Source organism: Malus domestica, chromosome 04 (genome assembly GCF_042453785.1).
Source record: "Malus domestica chromosome 04, GDT2T_hap1".
NCBI classification, from domain to species: domain Eukaryota; kingdom Viridiplantae; phylum Streptophyta; class Magnoliopsida; order Rosales; family Rosaceae; genus Malus; species Malus domestica.
Window position 1 is genome coordinate 31,110,920 of NC_091664.1, and position 12,649 is coordinate 31,123,568.

General features: G+C 38.4%; 2 protein-coding genes across 2 annotated transcripts; both read left to right on the top strand.

The window, feature by feature from the left end:
• Positions 1–743: 743 nt before the first annotated feature.
• Positions 744–7,464, top strand: LOC103434251 (ATP-dependent RNA helicase DEAH13). The gene is made up of 11 exons (XM_008372575.4): positions 744–987; positions 1,089–1,166; positions 1,246–1,320; positions 1,424–1,473; positions 1,582–1,642; positions 1,729–2,133; positions 2,546–2,791; positions 2,899–3,129; positions 3,780–3,893; positions 3,980–5,218; positions 5,703–7,464. Exons 1-11 carry the CDS (start codon positions 898–900, stop codon positions 7,158–7,160), a joined length of 4,047 nt encoding a protein of 1,348 aa, XP_008370797.3. The 5' UTR covers positions 744–897; the 3' UTR covers positions 7,161–7,464.
• Positions 7,465–8,820: 1,356 nt separating this feature from the next.
• On the top strand, positions 8,821–12,615 carry LOC103434256 (uncharacterized). Its single transcript, XM_029101538.2, has 9 exons — positions 8,821–9,268; positions 9,900–9,991; positions 10,128–10,828; positions 10,941–11,011; positions 11,159–11,248; positions 11,324–11,512; positions 11,649–11,753; positions 11,920–12,055; positions 12,320–12,615. Exons 1-9 carry the CDS (start codon positions 8,900–8,902, stop codon positions 12,481–12,483), a joined length of 1,917 nt encoding a protein of 638 aa, XP_028957371.2. The 5' UTR covers positions 8,821–8,899; the 3' UTR covers positions 12,484–12,615.
• Positions 12,616–12,649: the final 34 nt, after the last annotated feature.

Here is a 12,649-nt window from a genome sequence, read left to right on the forward strand (position 1 = left end):
ATACCCTTAGATTACGATAGCATGTATTGCTCTTCCCCTTTGACTCGTAACTTTCCGGATACAGGTAGGTAGTGGATCGGATTGATTTTCAAATTGCAACTGTAATCCTATCGTTTTCTTGCGTTTTCTCGGCAGCCAAACAGTCAACGTTTCTATTATGCGCGTGCAGATTCTCGGCAACCAACCGATTGAAGGTTTTGATTCGAAATCAATTGAGGGATTGAGATTGAGATTAGCATTGAGGAATTAGGTGCGTTGGAGACAAACAGTCGAGGTAGGAGGAGAAGAGAGAGTTCACTTGAGGGTAATTAAGTCCTTTCATTTCAATTTTGGTTAATTTTATAACAAATGGATTACATAGGCTACATTGCATTATGTGGTTCTCAAAAAGGTTATGTTTCCAAATTTTGGATAGAAAAATCATGAGCTGGTGGTTCAGTGTAAATAACGATTTACAAGGTTTCTTTTTTTAAATTAAAAATTAAAGCTCTCAGGTTTGAAATTCGTTGTTAGTGTGGAACCCAAATTTGTGGTCAATGAGAGTTTAAAACATTTCAGTGAGTTTTCCTGATTTTTAGGTAACCGTGCCTTGTCATCAATTGTTTTCTTTAAAAAAATAAAATAAAAATCCGATAGGGCAGCTTAAAATGTTTCAATGAGTCTTCCCGACTCTTAAGTAACCGTAACTTGACACCAATTGTCTTCTTTGAAAAAAAAAAAAAAATCCGATAGGGCGGCCAGGGTTTAGGGTTTATGGGCAACTATTGTTATTGACATGACTACTTGAACCCTAAACCCTGTCAATTGAACATCAAATCAGCGACGTCAGCCTGTTCTACCGTCGTTCCGGGGCTGTGGCGTGAAGCAGAGGCCGGCAGGTAAGTCGACGAACCAACCATGGAACTCTGCTTGGGAGATGGCGGGGTAGATAGCAACGCCCTCGTATTGCCAGCCAAGAGAAGGAACAAAAGGAAGGGCACCAATCAGGTGAAAAACTGAAATTAATTTACTGATATCACTGCTTTCTTTCTTTTCTGTCAATGAATTCCAATTAGTTTGTTCCTGAATCTAATTTGATTTCACCCTAGGAGTGTGGAAAACCCAATAAAAGAAGAAAAGCGCCAACGGTTAGCAAATCCCAGCGGAGGAGGCTCAAGAAGTTGGAGGTTCGTTGGTTTATCTGTCTGCGTTTTCGGTTTGTTTTGATCTTTGGTTCGTTCTTCGCTTAATTTGATTTTACCGTAGGGGAGTGGAAAACCCAATAAATCAAAAGCACCAATGGTTAGCAAATCCCAGCAGAGGAAGCTGAAGAAGTTGGAGGTGTGTTGGTCTATGTATCTGTACATTTTTCGTTTTGTTCCATTTCGGTTTTCTCTTAAGTTGATTTGGATTTGGAATGGTTTGCTGTTTTTTAATTCTCCAGGATGAGAAGGAAAAAGCCCTTTCAATCTCCAAAAGCATTGAGGCCTTAGAGTACGCCTATATATACCTTCCTTGCTCCCCCCCCCCCCCCCCCCTCTTCTTGTTTGATATACAGATGGGGTTTGATGAAATTAATTTTGTGTTGTTTACGTTTATCAGGAAATATGAGCTTCCAGAGGCTGCATATTCTCTTCTGCAGTCTTCAAAGAATATTGGCAAGGTTTGTATTTGCCAATTTAATCAAATTTTGATGCATTTTTTCATTCTTAATAGGAGTTTCATTCTGTTTAATTACCATGTTTTTAGGTTGAGTCTAAAAAGGAGAAACGTCAGAAGGCCGTACTATTTTCCAAAGCTGGCTTTGAAGCTTTCATGACTGACCCCCAACCATTTAACAAGGTAGATAGTGACCAAACTTCTAGTGAAAGTGAACCTGAGGTAGAAAAAACTCAATCAAGGCGGGATATTGGCAAGAATGACCTGGTGCAGTCGAAGATATTACAAAAAGAAATCCAAAAGAAGACATCTTTTTCATTGGACTCATCTCAGGGTCAAGTTTGTGGCAGAGGGCAAGGCGTCAATGGCGGAACTGCTGCTGCCTCATCAGTTATTACAAATGCTATTAGCAACAAACTTGAAATGTCTTTGCAACAAGATACAAACATTTCTCCCACTTCATGTGTGAATGGTGATAATGAAATATCAAAGACGGTGTGTTTCTCTTCATCATATTATGAGTTCTTCAAAGTATCTTTTCTTCATGTTATTCATTTTGCTAACTGATTACATCAAATCCCATTATTGGTTGATGCATCTTAAAAGGGAAATTTTTGTTGCTCTTTGGGCTTATATTCTATTGGAGCGATACTCCCTCCTTCTCAGTTGAGAATAAAAACAGGAACAAACAAATAACGGCCTATGATCAATCCAATATCACATTGGATTTTGGATAAGTAGTAAGGGTAACAAACTAACAATGTGCAAGACACAATCAACATGCTATACTTTACTGTCTAACAGTAGTTAGAACTGTGGTATTACAATTTTTTGTATATCTTCCGGCTGACATTCATTTATATATGACTGCTACCAACTAACTGTACCTGGGGATGGATTTGGATAGGACCACATAAAAGAGACACCAAAAGCAAATGTCAGCAGGGTGAGTAAATCATCAATTTCTCCTGCACTGAGGCCTCTAATTTCCCCAACCATAGTCCATGTATCAAGACCTGAGGAAGTTGAAAACACAAGGAAGGATCTCCCTATAATAATGATGGAGCAGGAGGTAATGGAGGCTGTTAATGACCATTCCACTGTTATTATATGTGGAGAGACTGGTTGTGGTAAAACCACCCAAGTTCCTCAGGTAGGTTTATTTCCATATTATTGTTTTTATATTTATCGTTACTGTGTATGCTTGGTCTTGATTTCCTTTACTCTCCTAATTTCTACATTTTGGTTCACATATTGCAGTTTCTTTTTGAAGCTGGCTTTGGTTCTAGCTCCTCTTCTGTACGAAGTGGTATAATTGGTGTTACTCAACCTCGCCGTGTGGCAGTCCTTGCTACTGCTAAGCGTGTGGCATATGAGCTTGGTCTTCATTTAGGTAAAGAGGTTGGGTTTCAAGTTAGGTATGACAAAAGGATTGGTGAAAGTTGCTCCATCAAATTCATGACAGATGGAATATTACTACGGGAACTTCAGGTTCAATAGCCAAGCAGTTTTTTCTAATGCATATCATGATATAAATAACTGTGCATCAAACAATTACTTTTTCGCTACTTGTCCTCTGTGTGTGTGCACGTGTGCGATTAGGATTTTTGGGCCAAATTATTTGCACATAATGTTACATCATCTGTGTGGAGGATTAGTTTTGAAGGGAACATGATAAACAGATGGTTTTAGATAATGGAATCAGACCAACAATATCATTCCTGTTTTTTGCTTGAAAGTAACACCCCCTTCTCCTCGCTCACATTCCTTGCTTTGTTTCTCTCATCTTATCAAAAAGCCAACAAAGGATAAGAATGAAGCCATTAATGTCAAGTTGCAGTATATGATAAATATGCATGTATATATTTATATACATACTATTGAACCATGAGGATGGAATTACTAGATCATTAAATATTATTTGCACAATATACTTTTGCATGAAGATGTTCAAATGGGCCACTTTTATTAAGCCCTGAACTGAACATGTAATGGTTTTGGTTTTCCCCCTTTCTCAATTGTACAAGGATTGATCGTTACTTGGGATCTATTTCCATCCCTTTTTTTTTTTTTTTTTGCTGTCACGTTTCCGCAATATATGTTCAGCGTAGTTAAAGCAAGCTCTTTTTTTTTTGGTACAGAATGACTTTTTGTTGAAGCGATACTCTGTCATAGTTCTTGATGAGGCTCATGAGCGGAGCTTGAACACCGACATACTTATTGGAATGCTTTCACGTGTAATTCGTACTCGCGAGGTGAAACTCAAGAATGTTTATTGCCAAGAATTTTGTTAGTCATGGTTTTTGACCCTTTTGTTGTACTGATTTGCATCTGGTGGCAGGAAAGATATGCAGAGCAGCAAAAAGAAATGCTTTCAGGAAGAACTATAAGTCCTGATCAACGGATTTTTCCATTGAAACTTGTTCTGATGAGTGCCACCTTGCGAGTGGAAGACTTCATTTCTGGTAAAAAGCTTTTTCATGATCCCCCACCAGTTATAGAAGTTCCCACCAGACAGTTTCCTGTATCCATTCACTTCTCAAAGAGAACTAAGGAAAAGGATTATATTGAGCAAGCATATAAAAAAGTCTTGGCAATTCACAAGAGGCTGCCACGTGGGGGCATACTTGTCTTTGTCACTGGGCAGAGGGAAGTAGAGTACTTGTGCCAAAAACTGCGTAGAGCTTCAAAGGCACAGATTATAAAAACATCTAAAGGAGATAACAGGAGTGATGCCAGTGCAGTTTCTGAGATAAATTCTGCTGAGGAAATAGACATGAAGGAGATTAATGAAGCGTTTGAGATTCATGGAAGTTCAGAGGGCCATCAGACTGATAGATTTAGCTCTATTGATGAAGATCAGTATGATATAGACGAGGATGAGTTGGATGCCTCATATGATTCAGAAACAGGGAGTGAACTGGAAAGTTTTGGCGAGGATGGTGATTCATTGTTCCATGATATCCCTGAAAATGATAGTAATGTTTCTGAAGTTTTAGGAGAGGAGGGGGGAATTGCTTCACTGAAAGCCGCTTTTGAAGCTTTAGCTGGAAAAACTTCTTTAAACTCCAACTCTGATGTGAAAGAACCTATTTCAGATACTGTAGACTCTTGCTACAACCCACCCAATCCTAGCATGGGGAAAAAGTGTCGGTTTGAAGATAATAATTCTCCTGGTGCATTGCATGTTCTCCCTCTTTATGCAATGCTGCCTGCGGCAGCTCAACTTCATGTATTTGAAGAAGTCAAGGAAGGAGAACGTCTTGTTGTTGTGGCCACTAATGTGGCTGAAACCTCTTTAACTATACCTGGGATAAAGTATGTTGTCGATACTGGAAAAGAGAAAGTGAAGAACTACAATTCCTCAAGTGGCATGGAAACATATGAAGTACAGTGGATAAGTAAGGCATCAGCTGCTCAACGTGCAGGAAGAGCGGGAAGAACGGGGCCTGGCCACTGTTACCGTCTGTATTCTTCTGCAGCATATAGTAACATATTTCCTGACTTTTCTCTGGCTGAAATATCTAAGGTCCCTGTGGATGGTGTTGTCCTTCTCATGAAATCCATGAATATTGACAAGGTAGGTGCAAAATGTGTTTTAGTGTTAGGTCTATATCTCTTATAATCTTCTAGCTGTCTTGTTTTTCATGTTAACAATTTACAACAGTGGGGGTAGACATATACTGATCCCTAGGATATTAATGTACCATAAAACATTTTGAAGTTTTTTTTCAGTAACTTGATTTGTGGGGGGTGGACACATGGTTTAACTTCACAAGATTTTCATGTGCATTCTCCGACTATGCATAAAAATTGACAATACTGACCTCATGGGTTAAGTGTGGTATCTTATTGGCTGTAGATGTATCGTCCATCTTCTTTTGTTCATGGTTTTGGATGGTTCTTACTAGGTTTTAGGCAGTGTTTTGTTTCACATGAAAATATATTAATTTTTTTTATATTGATGCTATTTGGTAATAATGTTTTATATGGTCTTATGTATGCTTCCTCTTTTACGCCTGGACTGGTGTTATACTATATGACCTTGTTTTTTCGGCATCCAGGTATCCAATTTTCCATTTCCAACTCCTCCAGATGGTGCTGCCTTGGATGAAGCAGAGCGTTGCTTGAAGATTCTTCAAGCACTTGACAAAGGTGGAAGACTGACACCTCTAGGGAGGGCCATGGCTCATTACCCCATGAGTCCTCGCCACTCTAGGATGCTCCTTACTGTTATTCAAGTCCTGAGTAAGAAGAAGAGTTCCGGAGCTAATTTAGTACTAGCATACGCAGTTGCAGCAGCTGCTGCTTTGAGTTTGTCAAATCCTTTTGTCAGGCAGTTTGAAGATAGCCACAAAGAAAGCCATGAATTAAACGAGGATGGGAACATTAAAGTTATAGACAAGCTAGAGAAGTTGGGGAGGAAGAAACTAAAAGAAACTGTGAAAATGTTCCGTGAAAAATTTTCTAATCCCAGCAGCGATGCTCTGTCCGTAGCTTTTGCTTTGCAGTGCTATGAACTTGCAGAGAGCCCAGTGGAATTCTGTAATGCCAATGGTCTACACCCGAAAACAATGGAGGAAATGTCCAAGCTGAGAAAGCAACTACTCCAGCTTGTCTTTAATCAAAGTGGTGTTTGTGGTGGCGAGAATGACTTTTCATGGACTTTTGGAAGTCGGGAAGATGTTGAACATGTTTGGAGGGTTTCCCACGGTAAGAACCCTCTTTCATTGTATGAGGAAGAGCTCCTACGCCAAGCTATCTGTGCTGGTTGGGCAGATAGGGTGGCGAAACGCATTAGAGGAAGTTCAGTGTCATCTGAAGGAGATAGAAAAGTTCATGCAGTTCGATATCAAGCCTGCCTGCTTAAAGAGAGAGTGTTTCTCCACCGTTGGTCATCTGTTTCTAATTCAGCCCCTGAGTTTCTGGTATACAGTGAGTTGATACAGACAAGACGTCCTTACATGCACGGTGTTACTAGTGTAAAAACAGAATGGCTTGTTGAGTATGCTCGGTCTCTGTGCACTTTCTCGGCACCCCCAACAGATACCAAACCTTACTATGAGCCTCTTAATGACCGAGTATTACATTATGTCATTCCAGCCTTTGGTCCTCATTTGTGGGAGCTTCCACTACATGCTGATCCAATTGAAGACCATAAAGACCGAGTATCTGTTTTTGCTTATGGTTTGCTGAACGGCCAGGTGCTGCCATGTTTAAGATGTGTTGTCGAGTCTATGGCGGCCCCTCCTGCTACTGTTTTAAGGCCAGAGGCAGCAGGTCAAGCACGCGTAGGGAATCTTTTGGCCAAGCTGAGAGTGAAAAAGATAGACAGTTGTGCTATGTTAAGAAAGGTCTGGAAGGAGAATCCCAGCGAATTGAAAACAGAAATGCTAGACTGGTTTCAAGAGAGTTTCCGCCGCAAGTATTTTGAAACTCTTTGGTCGCAAATGCACGTTGAAGTTCTTTTAGAGCCCCAAGAACGATTCCCCAAGACAAGGAGGAGAGGAGAGCAAAAGTGAAAAAATAGAAGTGCTGGTGATATAACTGGAACACCCCTGGTGATTTACTGGCGTACTTGTTGAGGTTCTCTATTACTGGCTTTCAGGCACTCGCTCACGTACGTGCAGAAGACATTTTTTAAATTACGGCGTACTATGCACGACTTACAAGTTTTAAATGTATTTATATGCGTGAATTGACAAAAAAGAAAGTCAAATATTTGAAGTAAATGATGAGTCTTAGATCATGCTAGAAAAAAAAACCTCTCTCAAACCAATCGAACTAGTAGCTAAATTCATATAATAAAATTGGTCTTTCAATTTCTATCTACATTCTATTGAATTTACATTAAAAATGAAGAAAATAATATTTAATAAACAACTTATTAAATCACATTAGATCATCTTCTTTTCTTAGTGTAGATAATATCGTTTGTTTAAAAAAAATTAAAAATAATCATTTGACAATTATGAATAATTTTTTTTTATAATCGGCATTATATGTCTCAAGATATTTTGAATGTGATTAGCTGGCGTACTTGTTGAGGTCTCTTTGAATGTGATAAACTGGCCTACTTGTTGAGGTTCTCTATTATTGTATGTGAGAGCTAATTCTACGAGAAAGTAATTCAACAAGTGTGTCAAACTCCACGTGTCTAGATAGCATTACTCCATTAATTAAAAATGGTTTGTAAATTCAAAAGTTGCTTTGATAAAAAGAGAGATTTTTCAGTTTGACCGGTACACGGGGTGGTATATCATGTCATTATACAAATGGAGGGATATGTATGCTAAAATTTTCCACCACTCCTATTAAAATATGTGGTATACCACTTATGTTTCCGTCACAACTAAAAATTTCTCTGATTATAAAAAGGGGAGAACAGTATATAATAATAAGAAAAGACAAAGAAAAAGAAGAAGAAAGAGATGGGTGGTGGATCCATCAATCATTCAGGAATTAGCTTCTCTCTCTTTATACTATCCACTTTACTCTAAAAAATCAATTCTGATACTATTCACTTTACGTTTTATTTTGTTTAAAACTCAATTTTTTTTAATCATTTTCATTAATTTTTCTATAAAAAAACTCATCACATTCCAACCCAACCCAACTCAATACCCTCTCTCTCTCTCTCTCACACATTCTAGCACACACATGTAGGTGTTGCAGTTTGACTCAGAAAGCACCACAACAAGTATCATCCAACCCAACCCACTTTACTTTTCTAAAGTTTTCTTTGTTTTTCACGGGAACTCTACTTTTCGCAAGGAATTTGTAGTTCAATTGCTTAAAAACATTTACTTTTACACCTTCAAATTCCGAGTTCGATTTTCTTTTCTTTGTTAACCCAAAAAATAAAATCAAACTAAAATACAATACAATACAAATACACTGTTTCTAATCATCATTACTTTAAACTCTCCATATATAAACAAACTGGAAAGAGATTATCTCCTAATCTCTTCCATTAAGCCTATCTAATCAACTGATCTAGGTCCTTGAAATTTGATTCAACGGTTAAAGTTATTATAACTTTTAAAAGAATCTTTATTTTTATCCGTTAAATCAAATTTCAAAAGTCTAAATCACTTGATTAGGTGGTTTTGGTGGAAGACATAACTTTCACTTTTCTTGTTCCTCCTTATCAAACCCCACAAATTATTTCGGCTTTATTCCACCAATAAAACATATAAATTTTCTCTCTCTCCCTCTCTCTAAAAATCCAGTCTTTCTCTCTGAAAAACAAGAAGAAAGAATGCCATGTCCGCCAAACAGCATCAGCTACAACGGCAGCCAGTGCGCCTGCGCAGTTGGGTACATTCTAAACCAGACCGCCGCCAGCTGCGTCCTGTTTGCCGCCAGTTCCACCATCTCCACCGACGGCGGCGTCGACAGCTACGCCATAAGATTCGCGGAGACCATCTTCTCCTTTGACTCCATAAAAAAGTTCACGCAATCCCAAGCCGTCTTCTTGGAGGCCACGCTTGTGCTCCTGCTCTCTTGGCTCTGCTTCTGCTTCTTCCTCAGGTTTATGAAGCTCGACAACGATGGTCGGAGCATTTGGTTCCGGCTCCGCTGGTGGATCAGCAGATTGGATGTTTGCTTTGCCACTAGTCATTGGCTGGTAATTAGTTATTTATTTATTTATTAATCATCTTTTATTAGCTGAGCCATTTTTTTATTTATTGATGTTATTTAAATCTTTGATGCAAATTATGCAGCCTTTAAAAGGCAGGATGTGTGTTAGGTTAGTTGGTCAGGGCAACTTCGAATTCCCTCCTCCCGTAGAATAGAGTAGTTTCGAATAAAAAAATGATAATCACACACTATTTTTCTCTACCTATATGCTCCTCTTTATTTATGGCCATTGAATTAATTAAATCAAACGAAAACAATAAAAAGAATTAAACATGGATGTGTAGGGAAGAAAAAGAGTGTGTGATTATCATTTTCCTTCGAATATCGTCTTGTTCAAATAGAAAAAGAAGTGTTGTTTATGAATCTGAACTTCTTTTATCTTCTTTGTTCTTGGTTTCTTTGAGTCTATATAGTAGAATTAAGAACATTTCTAGGCCAAGAAACCAGACTAAGGCATCATATGCACACTTGTTATTTGGAGAACTGATCTGTTGTGGATTGTTTATGTGGCTACTTGTTGAATGTAGTTTCGACATTCAATTTTATAAGTAGATTTGTGTTCCATCGCGATCTCAAGTTATGCAAATGGATGTTAACTAGCTTCTTTTCTGGCACAGGATGATCAGAAGGTAGTTAAGAAACGGAAAACGGAACTTGGTGGAATGTTCTCAATAGCAAGTTGGATTCTCTTCATTGGTTTGTTTGCTGCGTGAGTATTATGATATTAATTTTTTTTTTCCAATCATCAGTTCTTTCGTGCTGATTTTATTAGCTGTGCTGTGCAGATCTTTTCTGGGTTTCTATAAATTAGCTTATATTTACTTGGATTGTCAGTTTCTTCACAGGTTGCTCTACAAAACCATATCAAAAAGAAGTATCGAGGTGCATAACGTTAGAGCAACAAATGCACCTGATCTGGCCGCCTTCAAGAATGACATGGAATTTAACATAACCACGGTTTCTAGTATGAGCTGTTCAAACTTACGTGGTCTTGGTACTTTAGTTACTGGAAATCCTGGCTTCATTGACTACAGAGTGGCTCCTCTGTCAACATTTGGGAACTACTCATGTAGGAATACGAGTATAGGACCAACTATAAATCTTAGGTGCAGCAATTGTCAACCAATTCAAGACAATTTGTACATTTCATGGCAGTTCGTCGATCTTCCTAATAATCCTGCTGCTGCTGCTGGATTTCAGTTCACTCTCAGTACAAGGAGTCATGCTAACAAAAAACATGTTAGTTTTGTTAGCGGAACCCTAAAGAATGGAAGTAGTTTGGATGATACACCAGTTACATTCAGAGGAACTACTACAAATATATTAAAATTCAGTTTATTTCCCCGGATATACCATAATCATCATGATCTAAGGCTCATCCAACCTCTGTTTCATGAGTTTGTTCCCGGTTCATTTTTCAGCGATGCAAGTCAGCTCCAAGCGTCCCTTGAAAATTCCAAGGATGGAATGCTCAACAGTACATTGTATGTCAACTTTCTCTCTGCCTATATCGTGGAGATAGATAACCAAAACATTATGGGTCCTGGTGAGTATTCTACATCAATGAAAACGACTCCAAAAAGATGAATGATTTTCTTGCTACGACATCTTAGTTAAAGTTTTGATTATCTAATATTTTTGTCTACCTTGACATGCAGTGAGGTTCCTTGCGGATCTTGGTGGCCTGTATTGCATCTGCATTGGCATTTTTTTGTGCCTTCTGGTGCAAGTACGTTACTTGATCATAAATTTTTTTTTTCTTCATTGCTATGTTCATGTTCGATTATAAAGGTTATGAAGAAGGAAAGCCTAATGCAAAAATCTGGGTGAAAAAACTATGTTCATGGTTTCCTAATTTTGTTGTTTACTTTTGTAGTGTGAGTTCAGGATAAAAAAACTCCGCAATGAAGATATCGTGTTGCGGAGGATCAGAAATCGGCGAAAAGCTCAAGACCACTGGGATAAAGTAATTTCTTTCAAATGTTTCTATTTTAGTTAAATTCATACAATAACACTCACTGATACATGTGCTTTTAACTAGTTGAGGAAATATGTGATGTATACATGGGGCTGCAAGGCATTGGATGATTATTACGAGAACATAAACAAGGGATCAGGTTGCGTTAGTTTTGGTACACAGTCATTTCATCGAAATGGATCATCACATAAGCAAAGGCAACAAGAAACGGCGATTAGTTTTAACAGGAAGCTCAGCTTGCCTAAGAAGAAGGTAATGTTCTATGTTTCTTTCTTTGTTTAGATCCACAGGAACCTGTTTTCCAGGTTCTGATTCATAATGTTTTGTGCTTTCTTTTTAAGAAAGTCACCCTTTTATTTTTATTTTTAACTTTTCATTGATCTTGCAGACTCTGGTTCAAGAGTGCTCTGACACTGTTGGGAGTATGAAATCATTTACACCGGGAACCACACCGAACCCAGAAGAAAGTTCATCGCATTCAGCAGTCAGACCTGTGAGTCACTCTTCTTAAACCCGAAATTTGGGAATTCAAATCAATATTTGAGAATTCCGACTCATCTATACAGAGTCTTTCGAAATGCTGTATTTCTTACAATTACGTCACTCATCAGTGAATGACATTTTAATTTTGTATATCTCTTTCAACCTTATGTCTTCAGCATATGCAAATGGAATCGCTTGGCTCTACAGAGGATGGAAAACAGCAATTTGTTCGTGCGTCTAAAGAAGATTCCTCCCCGCCTAAAGCCTTAACTCCGACAATCGATGATATCATTCCTCCACCACCGTCACTAGGTAAGAGCTAAACTCATGAAGTATAGCTGTATAGGGCTACCATCTTTTTTTTGTTCCATTCAAGGTCGGAGTTTTTGCTTTTTAAGTTTGTATCTCTGGTGAAATGATTGGATGAAGTACAAACTTTGATGGTTCCGACGGTGTATATTGAGATGAAGTGTAAACTTCAGATACATGCAGCCATTGAGTTTCGATTTAAAACCAGGAATGCTGGCGCTCTTTGCCGATTTCCGTGCTTACCTTAAATTTTGTGTTTCACTGCAGAACTGAAGGATGCTTCTGAAATGGATATGTCTGATGTACAAAAGAGTCTTAGAAGTTTGCACGAGTACAACGTTATGTTGAGGGAAAAATTAGTAGCTGCGCAGTCTTTGTTCCATTCTTCAGCTACAAAATCCTCATCTTCTGTAACAGAAACCCAAACGTAGCTTGCATGCGTGAGTGTAAACTGTACTCTCCGATTACGCATCATATATTTGGCACGAGTGACCATGCAAGTACAGAGCGACTGTAAAACCATCATCGTGCAGAAAACGTTAAGCAGCAGAGTTGAGTGAAAAGGTAAACTCGTCATGCCTATATACTTTAATGTGA

What these genes read in the sequence shown, in the direction of transcription:
- LOC103434251 (XM_008372575.4), top strand. Translation starts at nt 898, where the DNA reads ATGGAACTCTGCTTGGGAGATGGCGGGGTAGATAGCAACGCCCTCGTA. An exon ending in GGAAGCTGAAGAAGTTGGAG is followed by an intron (nt 1,321 to 1,423) that starts GTGTGTTGGTCT and finishes TTAATTCTCCAG; the next exon opens with GATGAGAAGGAAAAAGCCCT. An exon ending in AAAAGCATTGAGGCCTTAGA is followed by an intron (nt 1,474 to 1,581) that starts GTACGCCTATAT and finishes TACGTTTATCAG; the next exon opens with GAAATATGAGCTTCCAGAGG.
- LOC103434256 (XM_029101538.2), top strand. Translation starts at nt 8,900, where the DNA reads ATGCCATGTCCGCCAAACAGCATCAGCTACAACGGCAGCCAGTGCGCC. An exon ending in TTCATTGGTTTGTTTGCTGC is followed by an intron (nt 9,992 to 10,127) that starts GTGAGTATTATG and finishes GTTTCTTCACAG; the next exon opens with GTTGCTCTACAAAACCATAT. An exon ending in CTCAAGACCACTGGGATAAA is followed by an intron (nt 11,249 to 11,323) that starts GTAATTTCTTTC and finishes GCTTTTAACTAG; the next exon opens with TTGAGGAAATATGTGATGTA.